General features: G+C 43.0%; 1 protein-coding gene across 2 annotated transcripts in view; it reads left to right on the top strand.

Annotated features, from left to right (window-relative positions):
• BLTP3B (bridge-like lipid transfer protein family member 3B) overlaps positions 1 to 22,003 on the top strand; it is a 55,609-nt gene that overhangs the window by 1,683 nt on the left and 31,923 nt on the right. Inside the window, exons 2-5 of one of the 2 annotated variants that reach the window (XM_064154999.1) lie at positions 6,755 to 6,901; positions 17,549 to 17,711; positions 19,444 to 19,482; positions 21,572 to 21,663. In XM_064154999.1, coding sequence (XP_064011069.1) covers positions 17,649 to 17,711; positions 19,444 to 19,482; positions 21,572 to 21,663 — 194 coding nt within the window. In that variant the 5' untranslated portion in view covers positions 6,755 to 6,901; positions 17,549 to 17,648. The remainder of the gene's footprint in view (positions 1 to 6,754; positions 6,902 to 17,548; positions 17,712 to 19,443; positions 19,483 to 21,571; positions 21,664 to 22,003) is intronic. The other variant, XM_064154998.1, reaches the window with a different exon arrangement.

Genomic DNA, 22,003 nt, shown 5'->3' with positions numbered 1-22,003 from the left:
GTTTGCTTTCCTGTGTGATGTGACAGTGCTTATTCAACAAGACTCCATCAGCTGCCTGTGAGAAGTTTGGTCATTTTTGTAGAGCTTGTGGGGTGCCATGGTCTAGCCTTGGGCACTGTGGTAAAGGGTTGGACTTGATGATCTGTGAGGTCTCTTCCAACCTTGGTGATACTGTGATACTGTGATACTGTGATATCTGAAAATCTGAAGCTTGCAAGTTGAGGCTTTTGACCCGTGCTGTGTTGATAGTAAAAGATTGTGTTTGCTACCTAAAATATAGACAACAGTATTATTATTAAGCCCTTCATTTGGTATATTCTTAATCATTTGGTTAGTTTACATCTTCCTGCAGAATTGATGCTTCCATAGTTGCACAAGTTGGTTATGCAAGAAAGCAGAATTCAGGTGACATCAGCACCTGTAAATCTGGTGGCTTTTTAAGTTTCAGAAACTTGGTGGGGTTGTGTTTTTTCAACAAAAAAAAAAAGGTAAAATTATTCTTTATTTCAGGATTTTCTTTAGTATGGTTTGTATGAACACGATTAAGGCAGGCTTCACACACTTTTAAATCAGTGAGAAGCTGAAGAGAGAAGGTGTTTCCTGTAATACATCTGGTGCCAAAAGACAGTTTCACTTTCTGCTCTATTACTATGTTAGTTCCTGTTCTGCAGTGTTCATAGCTCCTCAGAACAAATGCTTGTTTGCCAGCTTCAGCAAAGTGGGTATTAGTGTCAGGGTTGAAATGTGCTGGGAAAAGACACAGTAAAGAAAGAGTGGAAAGAGTAATCTTGTCGACTTGATTTGCTTTCCTTTCTGATGATTGTATTTTTCTTTCTGTTTGAGCAAGGCTGAATCTAATATGTACCTCAAAGAATAAATAGAAGATACCAACTTGTAGCTCCAGCTATGGAGAAGTACTTAGGGTTTTTTTGCCACAAATCACAGGATGGTTGAGGTTGGAGGGTATCTCAGGAGGTCATCTTGTTGAGCTCTCCCAAATCATTGCTGATTTAGCAATATTTGCCATGAAGATTGCTGCAATGTCTGTTACTCATGTGTTAGAAACTTCCATCCTTCTTACAACCTAGATAGTGTACATGTAACTTTGAAAGTTGTGCCATTCAGCAGTTGAGCAGCTTGCAGTGCTTTGAAGATGAACTAATATGGGCACTGGTGGTGTGAAGGGGCTTTGTCATTCTACATTGGCTAGGGAATTTTTTTATATAGATATGAACCCTAAAGGTCTGAGAACAACAAGAAGAGGAAAACTCAAACAACATTTTGGAGCAGTTTTGTTATCTGAATGACTTTTTACCTGTGTAAAAAGTTTTTTCTAATTGCTGTGTTACAGCTTAGGAGCAGTGATGGGAGTAGACCTTATTTACTCAGCTTCTAACAAACCTCTAATAAACATCAGGATCTGGTAATGACTTTTTAGCTTTCTCATAGATGTTTAAAACCTTTTGTAAAATAAGAGCTGTGTACTCTGTCTTCAGTGTAGGTTCATAGAATGGTTTGGGTTGGAAGGGAGACCTTAGAGAACATCTAGTTCCAACCCCCCTGCCATAGGCAGAGACACTTCTTACTAGCTTGGGTTGCTTAAGGTCTCATCCAGCCTAGCCTTGAACACCTCCAGGGAGGGAGCATCTGTGATCTGCCTGGGCAACCTGTGCCAGTGTCTCACTACCACTGCTGTAAAGAATTGCTTTCTAATATCCAGCCTAAATCTACCCTTCTCAAACTTCAATCCATTCCCTCTCATCCTATCACTACAAGCCCTTGTAAAAAGTACCTTCCTGGCTGTCTTGTAGCTCCCCTCAGGTACTGGATGGCTGCTATAAGGTCTTCCTGGAGTCTTCTCTAGGCTGAACAGCCCCAACTCTGTCATCCTATCTCAACTTGCTCCAGCCCTCTGATAATCTTCATGGCCCTCCTCTGGATCTGCTTGAGCAGTTTGAATTCCTTCTTGTGCATTGCTCTTTTCCAAGGCTGTGGAAGAAAATGAGGAGGGAAGTGGGCAGCCTGACGTGTGGGGTACAAAACATCCCTTCTGCTAAACTGAAGGGATGAGTTTGTCATTTGAAGACTTGAATTATTCTCTTCTCTGTATCATGTTTGGTGTGGATTTTTTGGTGAATGTCAATGGTGGAGTGTCTGTTTCATAATATAGGTGCTCTGAAGTGAAACAAATACCTGGATAATGACATTATCCTTTACAGAGATAGGAACCAGACACTGCCTAGGAGCCTTCTGTATAGTGACTACTGTCAAGATCTTCTCCAGTGAGCTGAAACTGGTGTTGAAACTTCGTATGCGCTGTTACATGTTTTTACCCACGAGAGATTTCTTGTTGAACAGCTCCTCCTATTGCAGTGTTTTCTCTGTACTGCTCTACCACAATATTATTAGATACCCTTCAGCATTCCTTCTTTCTTCCTCAGTTAGACTTTGTAGACATGAATGTATGAAACAGTGGTGTTAAAGATTTCCAGCAGGACTCAAGATGTGCAGAGCAGTGTTTCTGTTACAGCCTGTGGTTATAAAGGAATCATCTCCACCGCAAGGCTTTGGATCTCAAATTGTTTGGATCCAGGATATTGACAGAGATTGGCTATTACCCACACAGATTGTATAAGTTGGTTTTTTTTTTTCAGGTATGTTTGAGGTTTGGGCTTTTAGTATCATCAACTGAAATCACCTTTCTGTTAATGAGCAGTCTGAGTCTTCTGTGTATGTGCAGTATCAACGCCTGCCTGTGCAAATCAGTTTTGTTTATCAAAATGCATCTAAGAAGCATGAAGAGAAGCTCACAGACTTTGCCTCTACATTAAGTAGCCCCACTGAATATCACATTTTTCACCTCAGTTAGATATTAACTGTCAAGCTTACCAATGAGAACAAATGCTTCTACTTAAAAAGTTGCATTCTTTGTTTGAGTCTTATTTGCTGGTTTCACAAAGAAAACAGAGATTTAGACATGTTTGTTGTGGCAGAAACCCAAATAGTTTGCAGTTTGTGTCACCAGTTGATGTTCTCTGTGAACTTAGGGTCATCTTTGCTTTTGCTCACCTGAAGCAACAGATGTGAAAATAGTGAGATTTTGGTAGAAGAAAATTGCATTACATTTTGTGACATTAGTTAATGTTCTCGGTGAACTTACATCTCGATTTGTTTTTGTTCACCTGAAGCAGTAGAAGTGAAAATAATCTGAGATTTCAACAGAAAAAAAGAAATGCATTAATTTTTCTGGCAGTGTTTTGGTCACTTTGTAGTTGAAAAGTCATTCTAAAGCACAAAGACTAGCATACTAATTGTGTGGCTATCAAGAATCAGCTGCTTGGGCTATAAACGTTGATACCTGACATCATCTACACTTCACCTATCCATGTCCTATAAAAATATGTGACCCAGATATCACCCTGGTTTTTACACCAGTAAGACATGCTTGTTTGGTGTTGCCATCTCAAGAGATCTGCGATCACAGAATCAGTCAGGGTTAGAAGGCACCACAGAGATCTTCTAGTTGCAACCCCTCTGCCATGGGCAGGGACACCCTACCCTAGATCAGGCTAGCCACAGCCTCATCCAGCCTGGCCTTAAACACCTCCAGGGTCAGGACCTCAACCACCTCCCTGGGCAACCCATTCCAGGCTCTCACCACTTTCATGCAAAATAACTTCCTCCTCATGTCCAGTCTGAACCTACCCATTTCCAGCTTTGCTTCATTCCTCCTGGTCCTATCACTCCCTGATATCCCCAGCTTTTTTGTAGGCCCCCCTCAGACACTGGAAGGCCACGAGAAGGTCACCTGGGAGCCTCCTCTTCTCCAGCCTGCACAGCCCCAACTCTTTCAGTCTGTGCTCATAGGAGAGGTGCTGCAGCCCTCTGAGCATCCTCCTGGCCCTGCTCTGGACATGCTCCAGAATGCCCACGTCCTTCTTGTAATATTGGCTCCAGAGCTGGATGCAGTACTCCAGGTGGGGTCTCAGCAGAGCAGAGCAGAGGGGGAGAATCACCTCCCTGGCCCTGCTGCCCACACTTCTCCTGCTGCAGCCCAGGCTCTAGTTGGCTTTCTGGGCTGCAGGTGCACACTGCTGGCTCATGTTGAGCTTCTTGTCCACCAGCACCCCCAAGTCCCTCTCCTCAGGGCTGCTCTCCAGCCACTCACTGCCCAGCCTGGATTTGTGCTTAGGATTGCCCTGACCCAGCTGCAGGACCTTGCACTTGGTCTTGTTGAACCTCATGAGGTTGGCTTGTGCTCACCTCTGCAGCCTGTCCAGGTCCCTCTGGCTGGCATCCCTGCCCTCCAGCCTGTCTGCTGCACCACACAGCTTGGTGTGGATGACTCCTTTTAGCATCTACCAGTGTAACATCTTTCTTTGACCAGAATGAACTCCTTCCTTCCTGTAACTAAATGATCAAAATTAGTTGGATGAACTTTGAAACTTCTGCTAGTAGCAAAAAGAAGTAGAAATTTGGCTTATTTTGTGTATTCCACATCTGTGCCACTTCAGTTTTGTGAAAGTTACAAAATTGTTTTAGCCATCCAAGGAACACAGAAATGTATACCCTGGAATAAGTGTAAAACACCTTCTCTCTGCTTGAAATGAAGATTTGTGCAGAATATGTTCTATGTGGCTGACTTTGTTGGCTTGTGTACCTGGCCAAATTGGTACTACGGAGACGTAGCAATCTACATTGTTCTGAGTGAGTCTGTGTTAGAATCATAGAATCAACCAGGTTGGAAGAGACCTCCAAGATCATCCAGTCCAACCTAGCACCCAGCCCTATCCAGTCAACCAGACCATGGCACTAAGTGCCTCATCCAGGCTTGGCTTGAACACCTCCAGGGACTGTGACTCCACCACCTCCCATTGGAATGGGCAGCCCATTCCAATGCCAATCACTCTCTCTGGCAACAACTTCCTCCTAACATCCAGCCTATACTTCCCTGGCTGTGTCCCCTTGTTCTACTGGTGGTTGCCTGGAAGAAGAGACCAGCCCCACCTGGCTACAACCTCCCTTCAGGTAGTTGTAGAAAGCAATGAGGTCACTCCTGAGCCTCCTCCAGGCTAAACAACCCCAGCTCCCTCAGCCTCTCCTCATAGGGTTTGTGTTCCAGGCCCCTCACCAGCTTTGTCACCCTTCTCTGGACACCTTCCAGCACCTCAACATCTCTCTTGAATTGAGGAGCCCAGAACTGGACACAGGACTCAAGGTGTGGCCTGAGCAGTGTTGAGTACAGGGGATGAATAACATCCCTTGCCCTACTGCCCACACTGTTCCTGATGCAGGCCAGGATGCCATTGTCTCTCTTAGCCACCTGGGCACACTGCTGGCTCATCTTCAGCTACTATCTATCAGTACCCCCAGGTCCCTTTCCTCCTGGCTGCTCTCAGCCACTCAGTCCCCAGCCTGTAGCGCTGCTTGGGGTTGTTGTGGCCAAAATGTAGAACCCTGCCCTTGGCCTTGTTAAATGTCATCCATGCTTACAGAAAGCATTAGCATAATGTCTATCTTACATAGATGCTGCACCTAGTGAAAGAAAGTCTGAAGAAGGTCAGGCAGTAAAGAAGGTCAGGCAGAACTGCTTGTGACAGAGGAGAAAGTGCAATACGAAGTTTCCCTATGTTTGAAACACTGTATTGAAGTGGAGACTTGATGCCAACGGTTTTGGCTGTGTGAATGTGTTGGCAGAGTTCTGATAAACATAAAAGAATCAATAAATGCCTTTTTTTTTTTCTCCCAACAAAACCACAGACCTCTCTTCTGTTAGTAGCTTGATGCTTGTATTGCATTTTAAGCTTGTGTAAAAGAGCATTTCCAAAAGGCCAAGCTAGAGCTACTGTGGTGCTGTATGAAGTTGTAAAGGTATTTTGGAGATAAACTAGCAGTAATGTGGGCTGAGAAATCTCAGGCTAGATGTTGAGGTGCTGGAACATGTCCAGAGAAGGGCAACAAAGCTGGTGAGGGGCCTGGAGCATAAATCCTATGAGGAGAGGCTGAGGGAACTGGGCCTGTTTAGCCTGGAGAAGAGGAGGCTCAGAGGTGATCTTATTACTGTCTACAACTACCTGAAGGGGCATCGTAGCCAGGTGGGGTTGGCCTCTTCTCCCAGGCAACCAGCAATAGAACAAGGGGACACAGTCTCAAGTTGTGCCAGGGTAGGTATAGGCTGGATGTTAGGAAGAAGTTCTTCACAGAGAGAGTGATTTCCCATTGGAATGGGCTGCCCAGGGAGGTGGTGGAGTCACCATCCCTGGGGGTCTTCAAGCAAAGCCTGGATGAGGCACTTAGTGCCATGGTCTAGTTGATTGGATAGGGCTGGGTGCTAGGTTGGCCTGGATGATCTTGGAGGTCTCTTCCAACCTGGTTGATTCTATGATTCTAAAGCTTCTCCCATTTTGAAACACACCTCTCTTATGGTGCATCTTGGGGCTATCTTCCTTCTCACATTCCAAATATACTCACTTCTAATCTACTTGGCTTTAAAATACAGAAGTTTTCTGCATGATTCATTTTTTCTCCACTGGCTGTTCATTTAAACAGGGGCTGCAGTGCTGTAGTAAGGGATATGCTTGTGGGAATCTAGCGTTTTACACCGGTCTGTTTCCTTTCTAGTTCTGTGATATAGTGATGTGTAACTATTGTAACTGCAGTGATCTTTAGCTAAAACTCTCTTACATTATTGTATCACTCCTTTTTCCCTTTGAACTTGATCCCTTGTGTGTCCCCTGTGTCCCGTTCCCTGCAGCGATCCCAGCTGGCTCTGGTGGAGATTGGTTTGCTGTGAATATCCTTACTACCAAAATGAGTACCAGCAGCTTCTCAGAAGCCATGGCAACTGACCACTTGCTTTCACCAGGAATAGGGGCCTTTTATCTGAATACCTTGCCCTCAGGTAAATTCCCCTCTCCCACCTTTGTAGAGTACATGTAAGAGGTGGTATGCAGTTAGATACATTTGGGAGTGAAATGAGCTCTAGGAAATGCTTATTGGGTTTTCTACCATTGGTTTTTGTAATTTATAGTTCTGTAAAAAATAATTGTTTGCTATGCTGCTGTGTCTTTTATTCTGGGGAAGGGGTGGTGGTGGTGTTGGTTTGGGTTTTTTAAGTCTTAAACTGATTTGTGAAGTAAATCAGCAATCCCATTGTAAACATACTTCTCAGTGAATTCTCAGTACCTTTCAGCTATTTGATATTTTGCTGTTTATTATCTACATTTCCTTCATTCCTTTTGGTAACTTGCTGCTTCACCAAAGAGAAATTACTTGAGTAGTATTTTACTTACAAGATCATTATCATTCATGCAATGTAAGCTTCTTGTTTATGCAGAATGCTTGGCTATGTCTGAGCAGATCTGCTGCATGACACATCATTAGATAATGGTCATTGGTGACAGTGACAGCAGCTGTTTCAGTTCTGCCTGTACCCAAAAAGCAGCCAACATGTCTTTTCCAAATAGAAAAGAAAATAAATGCATTATTGCAGAATTAACTAGGGTCAAGAGAGCTCGTGAGGGGGCCTGTATTTGAGAAAGTATGGCCTCAGAGTGAGTAGATGAGTGTACTGAGATGTCTTTAGGATTTCAGCTGGAGTAGGAATTCATGCTGAGATCTGTCTCTGTCATGATGGAATGGAGGCCATTACTTGGAAAGCATCAGCAAAGCAGATGGACCATTCAGTACCTCACCTCCTAGGATGGGAGAAATAAAGGGCAGTGTGTGACACTGCACCAGACACCTTACACAAGTACGGGCTGGTTGTTGAGTCAGGCTCCTGACAGGTGATTTGCCTGGAAAGGAAGATCTGTCTGTAGACTATAATAAGTTGAAAGGCCTGATAACTGTTAGGTGGTTCACCACCTGATAGTGATGGTGAGATTTTTATAGTGCCATGGCAATGCTCTGTTCCTGGTACAGACTGTGACAGTGCCAGTGTTTGTGGGAGGGCTTTCTGGTCAAGAAATACTAAAATTTATCCTCACAAATGTCTATTTTCAACCTAATGTACTGTGAATATTCTTAAGTAGTGAACTAAAGTGTGTGTCAGAATGTGTTTGGTTAATCCTACTGTGTTGCAGGCATATTACCTTCCCTTACAAACCCTTTCACAAATGCTCTTTCTTTTTTCTGTTATCATTTTAAATTCTTTGAAGCTTTTTCTTTTATGGTGCTGTATTCCATCCTGATGTTTTCATGGACACTAAACTCTTGTGCAGTCAGTGTTTCCATTTACTGGTATTAAATGTGTTTGTTCTCTTTTTGGTTTTGTGTATGTGCTTTTGTCTGTAAGATAAAGTAGCATCCACTTAACCTGTGTACAGTGTTCAGCACTTTGTCATTAGTGTTTTTATAAGTCCTCTCTGCTTCCAAATTACTTTCAGTGTTGTCAGAAATGGCTACAGTGTCCAAGATGAGGGCATGCCATCATATTTTGTAGTTTTATTTAGTATTGCTTACCATTCAGTTTTTCACACACAGAAGTGCTTTAACCTTCACGTGTGCCAGGCAGGTTTTTGTCACTTGTCTCTTACCTTCTAGCTTTAGTTCCTAAAACCTTCTCTTTCATTTAGAACTCAGTAGTTTCCATGAGTTTTGTTTTCAGATGTTCAGCAACTTGCATCACCAGTGAGTCAGCTGTTGCTGCAAAGCCATTTGCTGCTGTCTTGGGTTCCTCAGAAGGTCAGATTTCTGTGGACTTGATGAATATCATGGTCTAGCCTTGAGCTCTGTGGTAAAGGGTTGGACTTGATGATCTGTGAGGTCTCTTCCAACCCTGATGATACTGTGATACTGTGAATACGGCTTTAATGTTGCCTGTCAATTTCTATACATTTTAACTCAGCCTGCTGAGCTAAAAGTCACTTACTCTAAATCTTCCATAAGCCATAGTTAATGTTTTTTTTCTGGGTGAAATACTACTTTAATATGCTGCATTAAAATTGGAACCTCCCCAGGACAGTCAGGATTCACCCAAAGGCTTGTGTTGCTTCACCAACTTCTGTTTTCAGTTGCTAAGTATATTCAGTGCCTTTGGATTTCTGCGTGTCTCTTGGACATATTAGATGTCATTGCTCTTGCAGTCTTCTGGCCAATTTCTACTGACCTTATGCCTTTGTTGTTGGGTTTTCTAGCAGCTTTTTGTGATGCCTTTTAGCTGTTCTTTTTTTAGAGTACCAAGAGAAGTTATCAGTTGCTTGATTCTAATCACATTTTGTAGATGTGAAGAATTAAAACAGTAATCTTCCCCAGTAGTTTGTGGTTTTTCCCTGGTCTGTCACATTGATACAAATTCTTTGTTAATGCTCTACTCTTTCAGTACAGGTCAATCACTTGTTGCATGATGTCTAAGGCTGTCTTTAGTCTCTCACTCACAGCTAAGTCTTTAATCCTGTGTTACTGTAGTGTGTCTCTCACCTTTTCTTTCCTGTCACACTTGGATCAACAAGGCAATGCTACTAAGAACTCTCCTGAATGCCATTGTGCTTAATGTTACTGGTGTGTAGAGTTGTTTTTTAATCTAGGGAGCCTCTCTTTTTCTCATCTAGGACTTGTTGCCATCTAAGCATACCTAAGCATGTTGGTACTCTGGACTTTGGTAATATGCTGCCACGTGGACAAGTACAGCAGTGCTCCCGAGCTCAGGATTTGCAGATGATGTTTGGTTTGTGAGAGGCATCGACATCTCCTCTGGCTACAGAGTAGAGGCAATTGCTATGTTGCCTGCAGTATACTATTTGCTGTGACTTTGTCTTATGCAAAACTGAGAGGGCTTTAGATGACTTTTTCTTTTCTTTCCCCAGTTCAAACCAGTCACTGAAAATCAGCTTTGATTTGTGGTGTTACAGCAGATAAAAGAACCTCATTCCTAACAGCAGACACTCTGGTGATCCCAGTGCTCTGTTTCTGTAGCAGGTTTGGCAAAGAGTTAGTTCAGTTCCTTTTATATTTAAACAAGGAGTCTTAGTATTAGGAAGGAATTCTTTGCAGTAAAGGTGGTGAGATACTGGTACAGGTTGCCCAGTGAGGTCAGGATTGCCCTCTCTCTGGAGGTGTTCAAGGCCAGGTTTGATGAGGCCTTGAGCAACGTGGTGGAAGGTGTCCCTGCCCATGGCAGAATGGTTGGAACTGGATGATCTTTAAGGTTCCTTCCAACTCAAACCCTCTACTCTGCCCTGGTGAGGCCACATCTGGAGTACTGCATCCAGTTCTGGGCCCCCCAGTTCAAGAAGGACATAGAACTGCTTGAGAGAGTCCAGCACAGAGCCACAAATATGATGAAGGGAATGGAACATCTCTCTTAGGAGGGCAGACTGAGGGAGTTGGGGCTGTGCTGCTTGGAGAAGAGGAGCCTGAGAGGTGACCTCATCAGTGTTTATCAATATGTACAGAGTGAGTGCCAGGAGGCTGGAGCCAGGCTGTGCTGGGTGAAGCTCAGTGACAAAGAGCAATGGGTGCAAGTTGAGGCATAGGAAGTTTCTTTTAAACAGGAGGATTTTTTTCCCTGTGAGGGTGACAGAACACTGGAACAGGCTGCCCAGGAGGGTTGTGGAGTCTCCCCCTCCGGAGATATTAAGAACCCACCCAGATGCATTCCTGTGTGGTCTGGTGTAGGTGATCCTGCTCTGGCAAGAGGGTTGGACTGGATGAACTCTTGAGGTCCCTTCCAGCCTCTGACATTCTGTGATTCTTTGAATGTTTGAAGTCGTGGTGCAGTGAGTAGAATGATGGCAAAGCTCCTTCTCACTGTTACCTGCAGCGGAGAAAGTGATTTGCCATTGGAATGGGCTGCCCAGGGAGGTGGTGGAGTCGCCATCTCTGGAGGTGTTCAAGAAAAGCCTGGATGAGGCACTTAGTGCCATGGTCTAGTTGACTGGCTAGGGCTGGGTGCTAGGTTGGACTGGATGATCTTGGAGGTCTCTTCCAACCTGGTTGATTCTGTGGGAAATAGGTGTCTTCCTTAGACACTCCTTTGAAACTGCTGTTGAAAAAAGACTGCTTTTCTTGCTTCAGGAATAGTGTAGAGTTCCTTAATGGTCTAATAGCATGGTTCAGCTGGGTGAAGCAGGAAACAATCAGTTACCCTCCTGTTCCATTTCTGATGTTTTATTATTGATGGAATTGCCAGTGCTTGGCAGGCCTTGCTTCCTGTTTTTCAGAGCTGCCTGTCTTGATCCATACATGTTCTTATGGAGTTCTAGTTTATGACAAGGAGATAAGAAAAACAGGTGGCACATTCTATCATTTCACAGTCTGTCATGATTGCAGCATACATGTAAAATCAAACTGCTTAAGGAGTGTTATTTATAAAGCAAGGAAGGTATATGGCAGAGCCAGGAGAAAGAAAATGTATATTCAGTAGATGTGCAAAACAACTGAGAATCCTGTGTTCAAATGTGCTCCAGACTTCCATTATTTCTGTGTTAAATCTGAAGGTTGAGGTTTGTGGTGATGAACTTGAGAAGACATCTGGTACTCTCTCCAAACCTTTGTGAGATGCTACTCTCACCTTCATGCTGTTTGTGGCCTTCATTATCCAAACCATAAGCTTGTTGTTTCAGAGCAGAGTTTTCCCCTGTCTTCTCTACTGTTTTTTTGATTGCTCTATGTTTCTAGTTTCATGTCTTGGCCATCTTCCCTACAAGCATAATGGAGTACTCCATTCAGAGCTCCAAGCCTGTGTTGCCAAAAACAAAACAAATATTTCAGGCAAGGAGGAAAAAACAAAAGAAACATTTTATATGTAGATTTTTGTTGTTGTTCTGGAAAGAACAGAACTACCAATCTGTGATTCTACCTTACTACTCTACATAGGATTCTTAATACTGCACTCTTATTATGCAGCATTTTATGCTTTTCAGCAAACTCTTAAGTTTGCACTCTGTAAATTAAAGCTGAATCATTTACCTAACTGCAAAGCAGAGCTTAATGCATGTGTGTTTGTTTCTATCTATGTGTACCCAAGGTAACAATGTCAGGCTGCTTGTGATACTGCTAACATCATGTTTCTAGGTTCTTGTATTTAAAGTGTAAAATATTTTATAGCATTACTCTACCTTAGAGTAGAATATTGAATATTGAAACAGAATTGAAATTCTTGCTGCCAGATACTGTAATTCAAACCTCTGATGATCTGTTTGGAGAAAGGAAGGGTACTTTGTGAAATTGAAATTGAATCTGTGAGAACAGTTTTGCTAAGAATATCTTGTGCTGTTAGCAGACCAAGTATGTCTTGCCTCAGTTACAGCCACAGTAGAGTAGTGTAACAGAAAGCTTTAGTGAACATAACCATGCTATGAGGACAGGCTACAAGAATTGGGGCTCTTCAGCCTGGAGGAAAGAAGGCTTAGGGGAGACCTTGTAGTAGCCTTCCAGTGTCTGAAGGGGGCTTACAGGAAGGCTGGGGAAGGACTATATAAAAGGTCTTGTAGTGACAGGATAAGGGGTAATGGGTTTAAACTGGCAGAGGGGGGATTTAAAACGGATGTTAGTTTTTTAACACCTCCAGGAATGGCAACTGTCACCACCTCCCTGGGCAGCCCATTCCAATGCCAGTCACTCTCCCTGGCAAGAACTTCCTAACAACGTCCAGCCTAAATCTCCCCCAGCACAACTTGAGGCTGTGTCCCCTTGTTCTGTTGCTGGTTGCCTGGCAGAAGAGACTACACTCCACCTGGCTACAACCTCCCTTCAGGTAGTTGTAGACAGCAATGAGGTCTGCCCTGAGCCTCCTCTTCTGCAGGCTGCACCCCCCCAGCTCCCTCAGCCTCTCCTCACAGGGCTGTGCTCCAGGCTCCTCAGCAGCTTTGTCACCCTTCTCTGGACATGTTCCAGTTTCTCAACATCTCTCTTGTATGTACTGGAATGTGATGTATTGTGGGATCCTAGAACAATACCATTTGGAGAGCTGTCATTGAATATCTCCAGAGAGGGAGACTCCACAACCTCCATGAGGAGCTTGTTCCAGTGCTCTGTCACCCTCACAGAGGAACAAAATCCACCTCAGGTCTGTCATTGCCCTAAGGCTTTTTAGCCTATTTATCTTAAATTCAAAATGCTGCTCTTTGTCATTTGACTCTTTCAATTTCATGCATGAAGATCTGAATTCCTGTAAATTCTAACTAGTGGCTATGCTCACATTGTCATTTACAGGACTAGCTGCCCAAACAGGCCAACGTTTTTTGTTTAAATCTATTTTAAGTTAGAGGCCCTTGCATTAAACTAAAAGGTTTTCCTATTACATCAAATAGTGTGAAGTCATTCTAAAGCACTGAAAATCTCCAACAGCCAAACAGAAGTGTACTCTGTGGAACGACTGAGTTTAGAAGGAGCAGGGAACTGGAACAGAAATATCTGAAGTGTTGACATCATCAGTGGAAAATTGGCTCTGGACAAAGCAGATGTGGTTGCTGTATATTACAGAGCTACTGTGGGTTTTGTGGAAACACCACAGTCTCCTCAGCATCCACTCATCACTTTCAAGCCCTAGAAGCAGAAGAGTGCTGCTACTAGAGGTGGCCCACACCTAAAATACCTTCTCATAACTCAGCCCTTAAGAGTTACTTTCTGTGATTCTTAAGGGAGTAGGCTTACAGGTGGAGATTCCCTTTCCTTGCTCTGTGCTGAATGAAGGAGATTTCCTTTTGCTGACTGCAGGAGATCTAACAGATTCAAAACAGCACTCTTAAAAGGATTCCCAATTAAAAGGAAAAGCAGGGGGGAAGTCAAGATGAGGGAACAATGATGCTCTTTGCTCAGATTGCATTTCCTGTTGTTATGCTTCTTACTGGGAGATACTGGCTCCTGTTTTGTCTTTTTGAAGGAGATCAAAAATAGCTCACCATTGGCTTTGCTGACTCCATTCTCCTCCTTAATGGTATTTTGCTGTCTTTCTTGCAGTGAAGTTGAGAAACTCATTTGTGTAGTTCCTCTCAGTTTCACTCTGATTTGCCTGTGGCCGAGCCCAAGATGATGATATTTGAGTGGCGCTTCTAGTGTGGCAAAGCAAAAAGGGAACCATGAGAGAAGCTTACTGCCCAGAGCATCAGTTTCAGTAGACTCTCTGTTTACTGGGGGGACTAATTTGGCATTCACTGTATAAATGTGGCTTTAAAGTAACACCATTTGCGATTCTTATGTTGACCCTCACCTAGAAAGTCAAGACATACTGTGCTGTGACCAAAAAACATGCACAAGAATTGGAATTAGCTGTGTCAGATGAGACCTGCCAATGTGATTTCTGAGATGGGAGGCTTTATATTTTGCAGTTACTGATGTGTTGTACTGAGGCAGGTCATTCAGCTGTTCTCATTACCTACTCTTGTTGAAAGGAACAAAGAAGACTAGGCAGAAAACTGAATCATTTGAAGTCCTTTATTCTCCCATAGTACTTCTAAGTGGAGCATTTAGAAGTACATTAGTTGTCAGGGAAAATGTATTTGTCAATAGCCTTATCTTAATGCATTATTAGTACTGAAGTTATGAAATTATATGGAATCAAAGGTCATGCCTTCTTATGCCTTTTATTTATGCTTTGTAAGCCATACAGAAGCTATAATAAGAAGTGTGTCTGGTATTATTTGCAAATACATCCTGAATAAATTCAGACTTGGTACAGTAATATATATATATATAAATTAACCAAACTTCTAATTCTGAACAATCTTCTTCCCCTGTGTACCTCTACTCCCCCAGATGTCTTCATCGTTGACTGTTCTTCTTTGGGAAGTAAGCTGATGAGTGGTTAAAGTGAGTGAGTTTATGATGTCTGCCTGTGTGTTTCCTAGGAGTGATCAGATGGGTGTTTACATTTTGCCAGGCTGGGTAGATGCAGTTCCAGACCTTACCAGCTCAAGGATGTAGTAAAGTAGTTGAACTGAGAGGATATTTGCCACGTTTCAAGCTACACTTGAAAGATATCAAGAAGAAAAGCTTACCAACACTCTTCACCACTTTCCACACTCTTCCCATGAGTATCTGGTTTAATGTAGACCTTGTAGTTTGGTTAGAAATTGCTCTATTGAATGGGGTGGAGATTTTGGAGTTGCATCTCCTATGGCTTTCTTTTTCCATCTTGTGAACAGACAAACCCCTTCCCTCTCTATCAGTGCAGAGAGATTTTGGTGGGGAAGTCACAAAGTGTAATGCAAACAGTAGTGTTTTTTGCTACCTAATCTGGTAAAATTAGGTGCAATTCCTGCAGTTAAATGCTTTGAATGGAAGATTTGTTATTCAAGGTACTCAACAAATTAGGAAAGAACCTCATCAAATGTTTTGGTTTTAGGTACTTGAAAAGTACAACTTAGAAGGACAAAGCAATTCTATAGTACCTGTGGTGGTTTAAAACTAACCCTCTAGCCTGGTTCTAAATTGTAAACAAGAAATGGGAACTTTCTGGACATATTTGAGAAGTAAATAAAATAGGGGATTTGATACAAAAGAAAGATAATGATAAGTCTATATCATTCCTTTTGCTCCTTGGATTAGGATAAAGTGTGCTGCACAAACTATTCTTTATTCCCTTTCTCTTCTTTGCTCTGGCTGGTGCCTTTGTATGGCTTCATTGACCTTCACTGGGGCTCTTCTTATGGCTAAATAGATAGCAGCATAGAATCAGCCAGGTTGGAAGAGACCTCCAAGATCATCCAGTCCAACCTATCACCCAGCCCTATCCACTCAACCAGACCATGGCACTAAGTGCCCCATCCAGGCTTTGCTTGAACACCTCTAGGGATGGCAACTCCACCACCTCCCTGGGCAGCCCATTCCAATGCCAATCACTCTCTCTGACATCAACTTCCTCCTAACATCCAGCCTAGACCTCCCCTGGCACAGCATGAGACTGTGTCCCCTTGTTCTTTTGCTGCTTGCCTGGCAGAAGAGCCCAACCCCACCTGGCTACAACCTCCCTTCAGGTAATTGTAGACAGCAATGAGGTCTGCCCTGAGCCTCCTCTTCTGCAGGCTGCACACCCCCAGCTCCCTCAGCCTCTCCTCACAGGGCTGTGCTCCAGGCCTCTCACCAGCTTCATCACCCTTCTCTGGACACCTTCCAGTAGCAGTGGAGCCTTTCTTATTTCACTCTTTCTCCCTTATAAAGGTGGGCAGGGGAGAGCTATTTCACTTCTCCCTTGTCCAGAGGAGTCCTCCTCACTGTTTCTGAGTTGTAAATAATTATAAATATAAAAATATATTTTGTACCTATGCATTGTATTTTTTGCTTTTAGACTTTGCTTCCAAACCTTTTGAGCTAATCTGGGGATTTATTTTGAGCATAATTTTGGGGGTCTAGTTTTGGGCTCCCCAGTTCAAGAGAGACAGGGACCTGCTGGTAAGAGTCCAGCAGAGAGCCACAAGGATGATTTGGGGGTCTTGAGCATGTGCCCTGTGGAGAGAGACTGAAAACCCTGAGGCTGTTTAGTCTGGAGAAGAGAAAGCTGAGAGGATATCTAATCAATGTCTTACCAGTATCTGTGGAGTGGATGTCAAGTGGCTGGAGTTAATCTCTTTTCACTGGTCAGCAGCAATGAGACAAGGAGCAACAGCTACAAACTTGACCATAGAAGGTTTCACCTCAATGTGAGGAGAAACTTTACAGTGAGGGCAATAGAACACTGGAACAGATTGCCCAGAGAGGTTGTGGAGTCTCCTTCTCTGGAGACTTTCCAAACCCACCTGGATGCATTCCTGTGCAAACTACTCCAGAGAATCCTGCCTTGGCAGGGAGGTTGGACTTGATGATTTCTGGAGGTCCCTTCCAACCTCTAATGTTCTGTGTCCAGTTCTGGGCCCCTCAATTCAAGAAAGATGTTGAGGTGCTGGAACATGTCCAGAGAAGGGCAACAAAGCTGGTGAGGGGCCTGGAGCACAAATCCTATGAGGAGAGGTTGAGGGAGCTGGGCCTGTTTAGCCTGGAGAAGAGGAGGCTCAGGGGTGATCTTATTACTGTCTACAACTACCTGAAGGGGCATTGTAGCCAGGTGGGGGGTGGCCTCTTCTGCCAGGCAACCAGCAATAGAACAAAGGGACACAGTCTCAAGTTGTGCCAGGGTAGGTATAGGCTGGATATTAGGAAGAAGTTCTTCACAGAGAGAGTGATTGGCATTGGAATGGGCTGCCCAGGGAGGTGGTGGAGGCACCGTCCCTGGGGGTCTTCAAGCAAAGCCTGGATGAGGCACTTAGTGCCATGGTCTGGTTGATTGGATAGGGCTGGGTGCTAGGTTGGACTGGATGATCTTGGAGGTCTCTTCCAACCTGGTTGATTCTATGATTCTAAGATTGGACGTGGCATTTGGTGCCATGGTCTAGTCTTGAGCTCTGTGGTAAAGGGTTGGACTTGATGATCTGTGAGGTCTCTTCCAACCCTGATAATACTGTGATACTGTGATTCTGTGATTTCAACCCACAACAGTAGTTTTGGCAGAGTGAAATTGTACCTGATTCCCTCGCTCCAGATCATTGCTTGAAGTTAAGTCATCAGCGTTATGTGGGACAGCTCTGATTGCTTCACCTGAATTTACTTCAGGAAGGTCCATCTTTGCTTTTAGGTTCACCAAAAACCTGTCACCTGACAAGATCAACCTGAGCACGTTAAAGGGAGAAGGTCAACTGACCAACTTAGAGCTGGACCAAGAGGTGCTTCAGAACATGTTGGATCTTCCCACCTGGCTTGCTATAAACAAGGTCTTTTGCAATAAAGCCTCTATTAGGGTGAGTGTTTTGTTGTGTTGGAATGGTAAATAGCTACACCTTTCTTTTTGTCCTTCTGTCTCTGTGAACTTTAAAAGCAGCTTTGTGTTAATAGAAAGTTGTGTTGAGTGCTCGGTAACATTTTAGAGGAAAGCAAAGATGTTACCAGCAATAATTTCTTGCTACTTGTTGGTTCTTGTGTGATGATATGAAATACAGAAGGAAATAATGAAAATTATAAACAGAGTTTTTTTCCCTGAGCTTATTTCTGCACATTCTGAATTAGAGGTAGAGATAAAAGATTGTATTTGCCCAGTGCTAATTAGCTTAATTTTTCCCTCCTTTTTTTTAATATGTTATCTCTTTGCCCCTCTCTTTCTGTTTCTTTCCTTCTTGCTCCTTTCCTATTTAAATAAAGCCACCTTTCTGAGGGGTTCTGGGCTCTGTGGGAAATGTGGAAGCACTCTAGATCTAGTAGACATTGCTTTTTTGGTTTCTGTGGCTAAGAATCAAACCAAGGTATTATTAGCTCTCATAGATCATACTAATAAGAAAGTAAGGAAAGAAGTTATGGATTGGTTGTGACATAAGTTATGATCCAGTCAAACTTTGGCACTTACTCAGCCTTGGATTTCTTGGTTTTCACATGAGTTATGATCCAGTCAAACTTTGGCACTTACTCAGCCTTGGATTTCTTGGTTTTCACGTAAGTTATGATCCAGTCAAACTTTGGCACCTATTCAGCCTTGGATTTTTTTTCTTTATATTTTACTTTTTCCTCTTTTTTCTTCTTCTTCTTCTTTTTTTTTTTGGTCCCCTAGTGGAAGCTTGTTCAGATTTTTCTGAATGCAGTGAACTTTATGCTTTGCTGCAGACATTCAATTACTTGGAGGCCAATAGAGCAAGCCTGGATTTTTTTGTCCTGTTAAAGGAAAGAGACTGTTGCTTGTTTTGATGCTTGGCAACTTGGTATTAAAGAGATGTGTTCTGTTTTGTTCTTCTGTTTTCCCTGTGCTCAGTGATAAGTAGATTTCAAAGTTCTGGTTTTAACACCTGAAAGAAGTTCATGTGTGCAATATTTTCAGATTGGTATTTTGAAGGTAACATTTGGAGTTCAGGAGTTTCAAATATAGTTTGGGTACATCAACCCCATTCTAAACAAATGCTTTATTTTCCTGTATTTTTGATACTTACTGTGATGGTTTGGGTGTTGCCTGCCCCCCTATGCTTAAGAAATCACCCAGACTAGACTCAGCTGAGCATGGAAATTAGAATGGAGCTTTACATTTACAGCTTAGCACAATATACAAGCAGATATTTACAATATATATACAGCTATAGACAGAAATATACAAGTTAAAAAGGTAATACAGAAACACAACAGCCCTCCCAGAAACCAGAGTCCCCAGGAGGAGCTCTCAACCACCCTTCCACCTCCTTTCCGCCCCTATACATTATCCCAGACTTTGCCTTACGTTCAAGGTGAGATTGGGGAGTTGGCCAGGGAGGTTAAAAAGCAGGATTAGTTAGACAGCAGGTTAGGGAGGAAAGTGCAGGCAGCCAGAGCCCAAGAGCAACTTCATTATCTACATTTATGTTCTTGTTCTTACACATGTCAGCAAGCCTACGAGTGCAGTAGACATCACCATTGTTTCCTTTTCACAGCCTGTAGTCTAATTCCTCTCACTAAATATCCCAGCTAGGCTCAAACTAGCACACTTACTTTGCTTTAGAATAATGTTTTCTCTTGCAGATACCATGGACAAAATTGAAGACACATCCCATCTCTCTGGTGAGTTCTGAGATCAACTCCTCAATATACTTTGTGTAGCAGAATTGATCTCAAGTATTTCTACAGTTCTTTGACTTGTCTCTAGAAATAACAGAAAGATTAAAGGGCTGTTACTAAGTGTCCTCTACAGATCAAGGCAAAATGCCTTAATGTTTTTGTTGGTAGGTTTGTTTTCTTTATGGCTTTGGGTGTCTTCACTCAAGTAATGTTTGACTGTTAGCCAATTTCTGTCAAGGTATTCAGTCATGACATAATTTGCATTCACCTGAAGGGTAGTTATTTGTCCAGCCAACTCTTACAAGTTCCTGCCTGTTGGTTGGAGCTGTTTTTTCTAAGGACTTTGCTATTATATTTCCATACTCTGCCCAATGATCTCAGGTACAACAGGTTCATAGATTGATAGAATGGTGTGGGTTGGAAGGGACCTTAAAGATCACTTAGTTCCATCCCCCCTTCCACGGGCAAAGACACCTTCCTAGGAACCAGCCTAGCCCTGAACACTTCCAGGGAGGGAGCATCCACAGCTGTTCTGGGTAACCTGTTCTTGAGATTGGATGCACATAAGATGTAGAGGGTTTCTTGAACAGCCTAAGCTTCAGCTTGGATATAAATAGAATGTAAAATGTAGAAATAGGACTCAACCAATTAGCAGTAATATTGATTCTTGATTTTGTTTAGTTTTTCTGCTTGCTTCCAAGTGTAGTAAGAATTATAGTGCCACCAGGGGTGATTGATTTGATGATGATGATTAAACTTTCTTAATTCCATTTACTGAGGAATGAATATTTCTTTAGCTGCTCTGCTTCCCAATCTTGCAGTGAATTCCTGGATGTCCTTGCCATTCCTTAGCTGTGAATCAGACATTGTTTTGAATACTTGCTGTATTTGCCAGTGACCCAGTTGTAATCTACCAACCAGTGCCTGTACCTCTTCTTCCTGACACACAGAGTTTGAAGTATGGTGTTGCTGAGGTGGTATGATTGAACCTCTTGATTGTAAGGTGCAACTGCCAAATTAGGAAATGAGTTTTAAGCTTTGATCTTTGTAAACATTGCATACTTCACCTCTGGTAGCGAGGCCTGATTGTTTACTTTGCTCCTAGCAAATTTACTTCCACAATCTTTGAGGCTAAGATAACTCTCAAGGTCACCTTTTAACATAAAGCTTTCACTGAACAAGAACATTAAATTGATCATAAGAGTTGACTCTTGGATGGTAGACTGTGCAAGAGCCTTTTTGACTTCTAAAGGAAGGTGAATTCAATGGCCTAAATGTCCAACTTCAGCCTTTTATTACATTGTTTTAAGTGGGGGTATTTTGGTACTGAGAGTTGGATTAAATTGGAATAGAATTCTCTGTTTGTACAGAGAATTCTATTGTCCAGTTTCAAACCATTGCCCTTTGTCCTATCATTACAAGTGCTGATAAACAGTCCCTCCTCAGCTGTCCTGTAAGGCTCCTTCAGATATTGAACCGTAGCTGTAAAGTCTCCCCAGAGCCTTCTCTTCTGCAGGTTGATCAGCCCCAGCTCTCTCAGCCTGTCTTTGTAGGAGACGTGCTCCAGCCCATTGTTAAAGTCCCTCCTCTGGACTTTCTTCAGCAGGTCTATGTCTCTCTTGTGTTGGGGGTCCCATAGCTGGACACAGTACTCCAGGTGAGGTCTCCCTAGAGAGCAGAGGGGCAGAATCACCTCTCAATCTGCTGACCATGCTGCTTTTGATGCAGCCCAAGATGATACCTGAAGGGAGGCTGTAGCCAGGTGGGGGTTGGTCTCTTCTTCTAGGCAGCCAACAACAGAACAAGGAGACAGTCTCAAGTTGTGCCAGGGGAGGTCTAGGCTGGATGTTAGGAGGAAGTTGTTGTCAGAGAGAGTGATTGGCATTGGAATGGGCTGCCCAGGGAGGTGGTGGAGTTGCCATCTCTGGAGGTGTTCAAGCAAAGCCTGGATGAGGCACTTAGTGCCATGGTGTAGTTGACTGGATAGGACTGGGTGCTAGGTTGGCCTCATGATCTTGGAGGTCTCTTCCAGCATGGTTGATTCTGTGATTCTTAGGTGTCAGTTTTGTTTTGTCTTGTTTTGTTTTTCAAGTCCTTGGATAAAGTTGTGATGGAAATGAGCACATGTGAAGAGCCACGTGCCCCTAATGGACCCTCTCCCATAGCAACTGCATCTGGACAGAGGTCAGTGACAATACTTGCATGGAATTGATCCAAAAATACTTTAAATTACTCATTTTGAATTACTGTAAAAGAGATCCCCTGCAAATTTCCAGAATTATATAGGGTTGTAGCTTGCCATTTTATTTCTTACTAGTAGAGTTTTTCCTTTCTTTGGTCTCAGAAAAGAATGTTAAGGGCTACTTGTTAGTGTGGTGTTCTAAAGTTCTGTTTCCCTGATTGTATAAACCAAATGATATTGAAAGATTTCACACATACTCTGCAGCCCCAAACCCAAGTAACTTGGTGGGACAGTCGTATAAGCATAGAATGTTTTGCATTCAAAGAGACCTCCAAAAGTCAT

The sequence above is a fragment of the Pogoniulus pusillus genome, chromosome 15, assembly GCF_015220805.1.
Source record: "Pogoniulus pusillus isolate bPogPus1 chromosome 15, bPogPus1.pri, whole genome shotgun sequence".
NCBI lineage: Eukaryota > Metazoa > Chordata > Aves > Piciformes > Lybiidae > Pogoniulus > Pogoniulus pusillus.
This window is presented reverse-complemented; position numbering and strand designations above follow the sequence as displayed.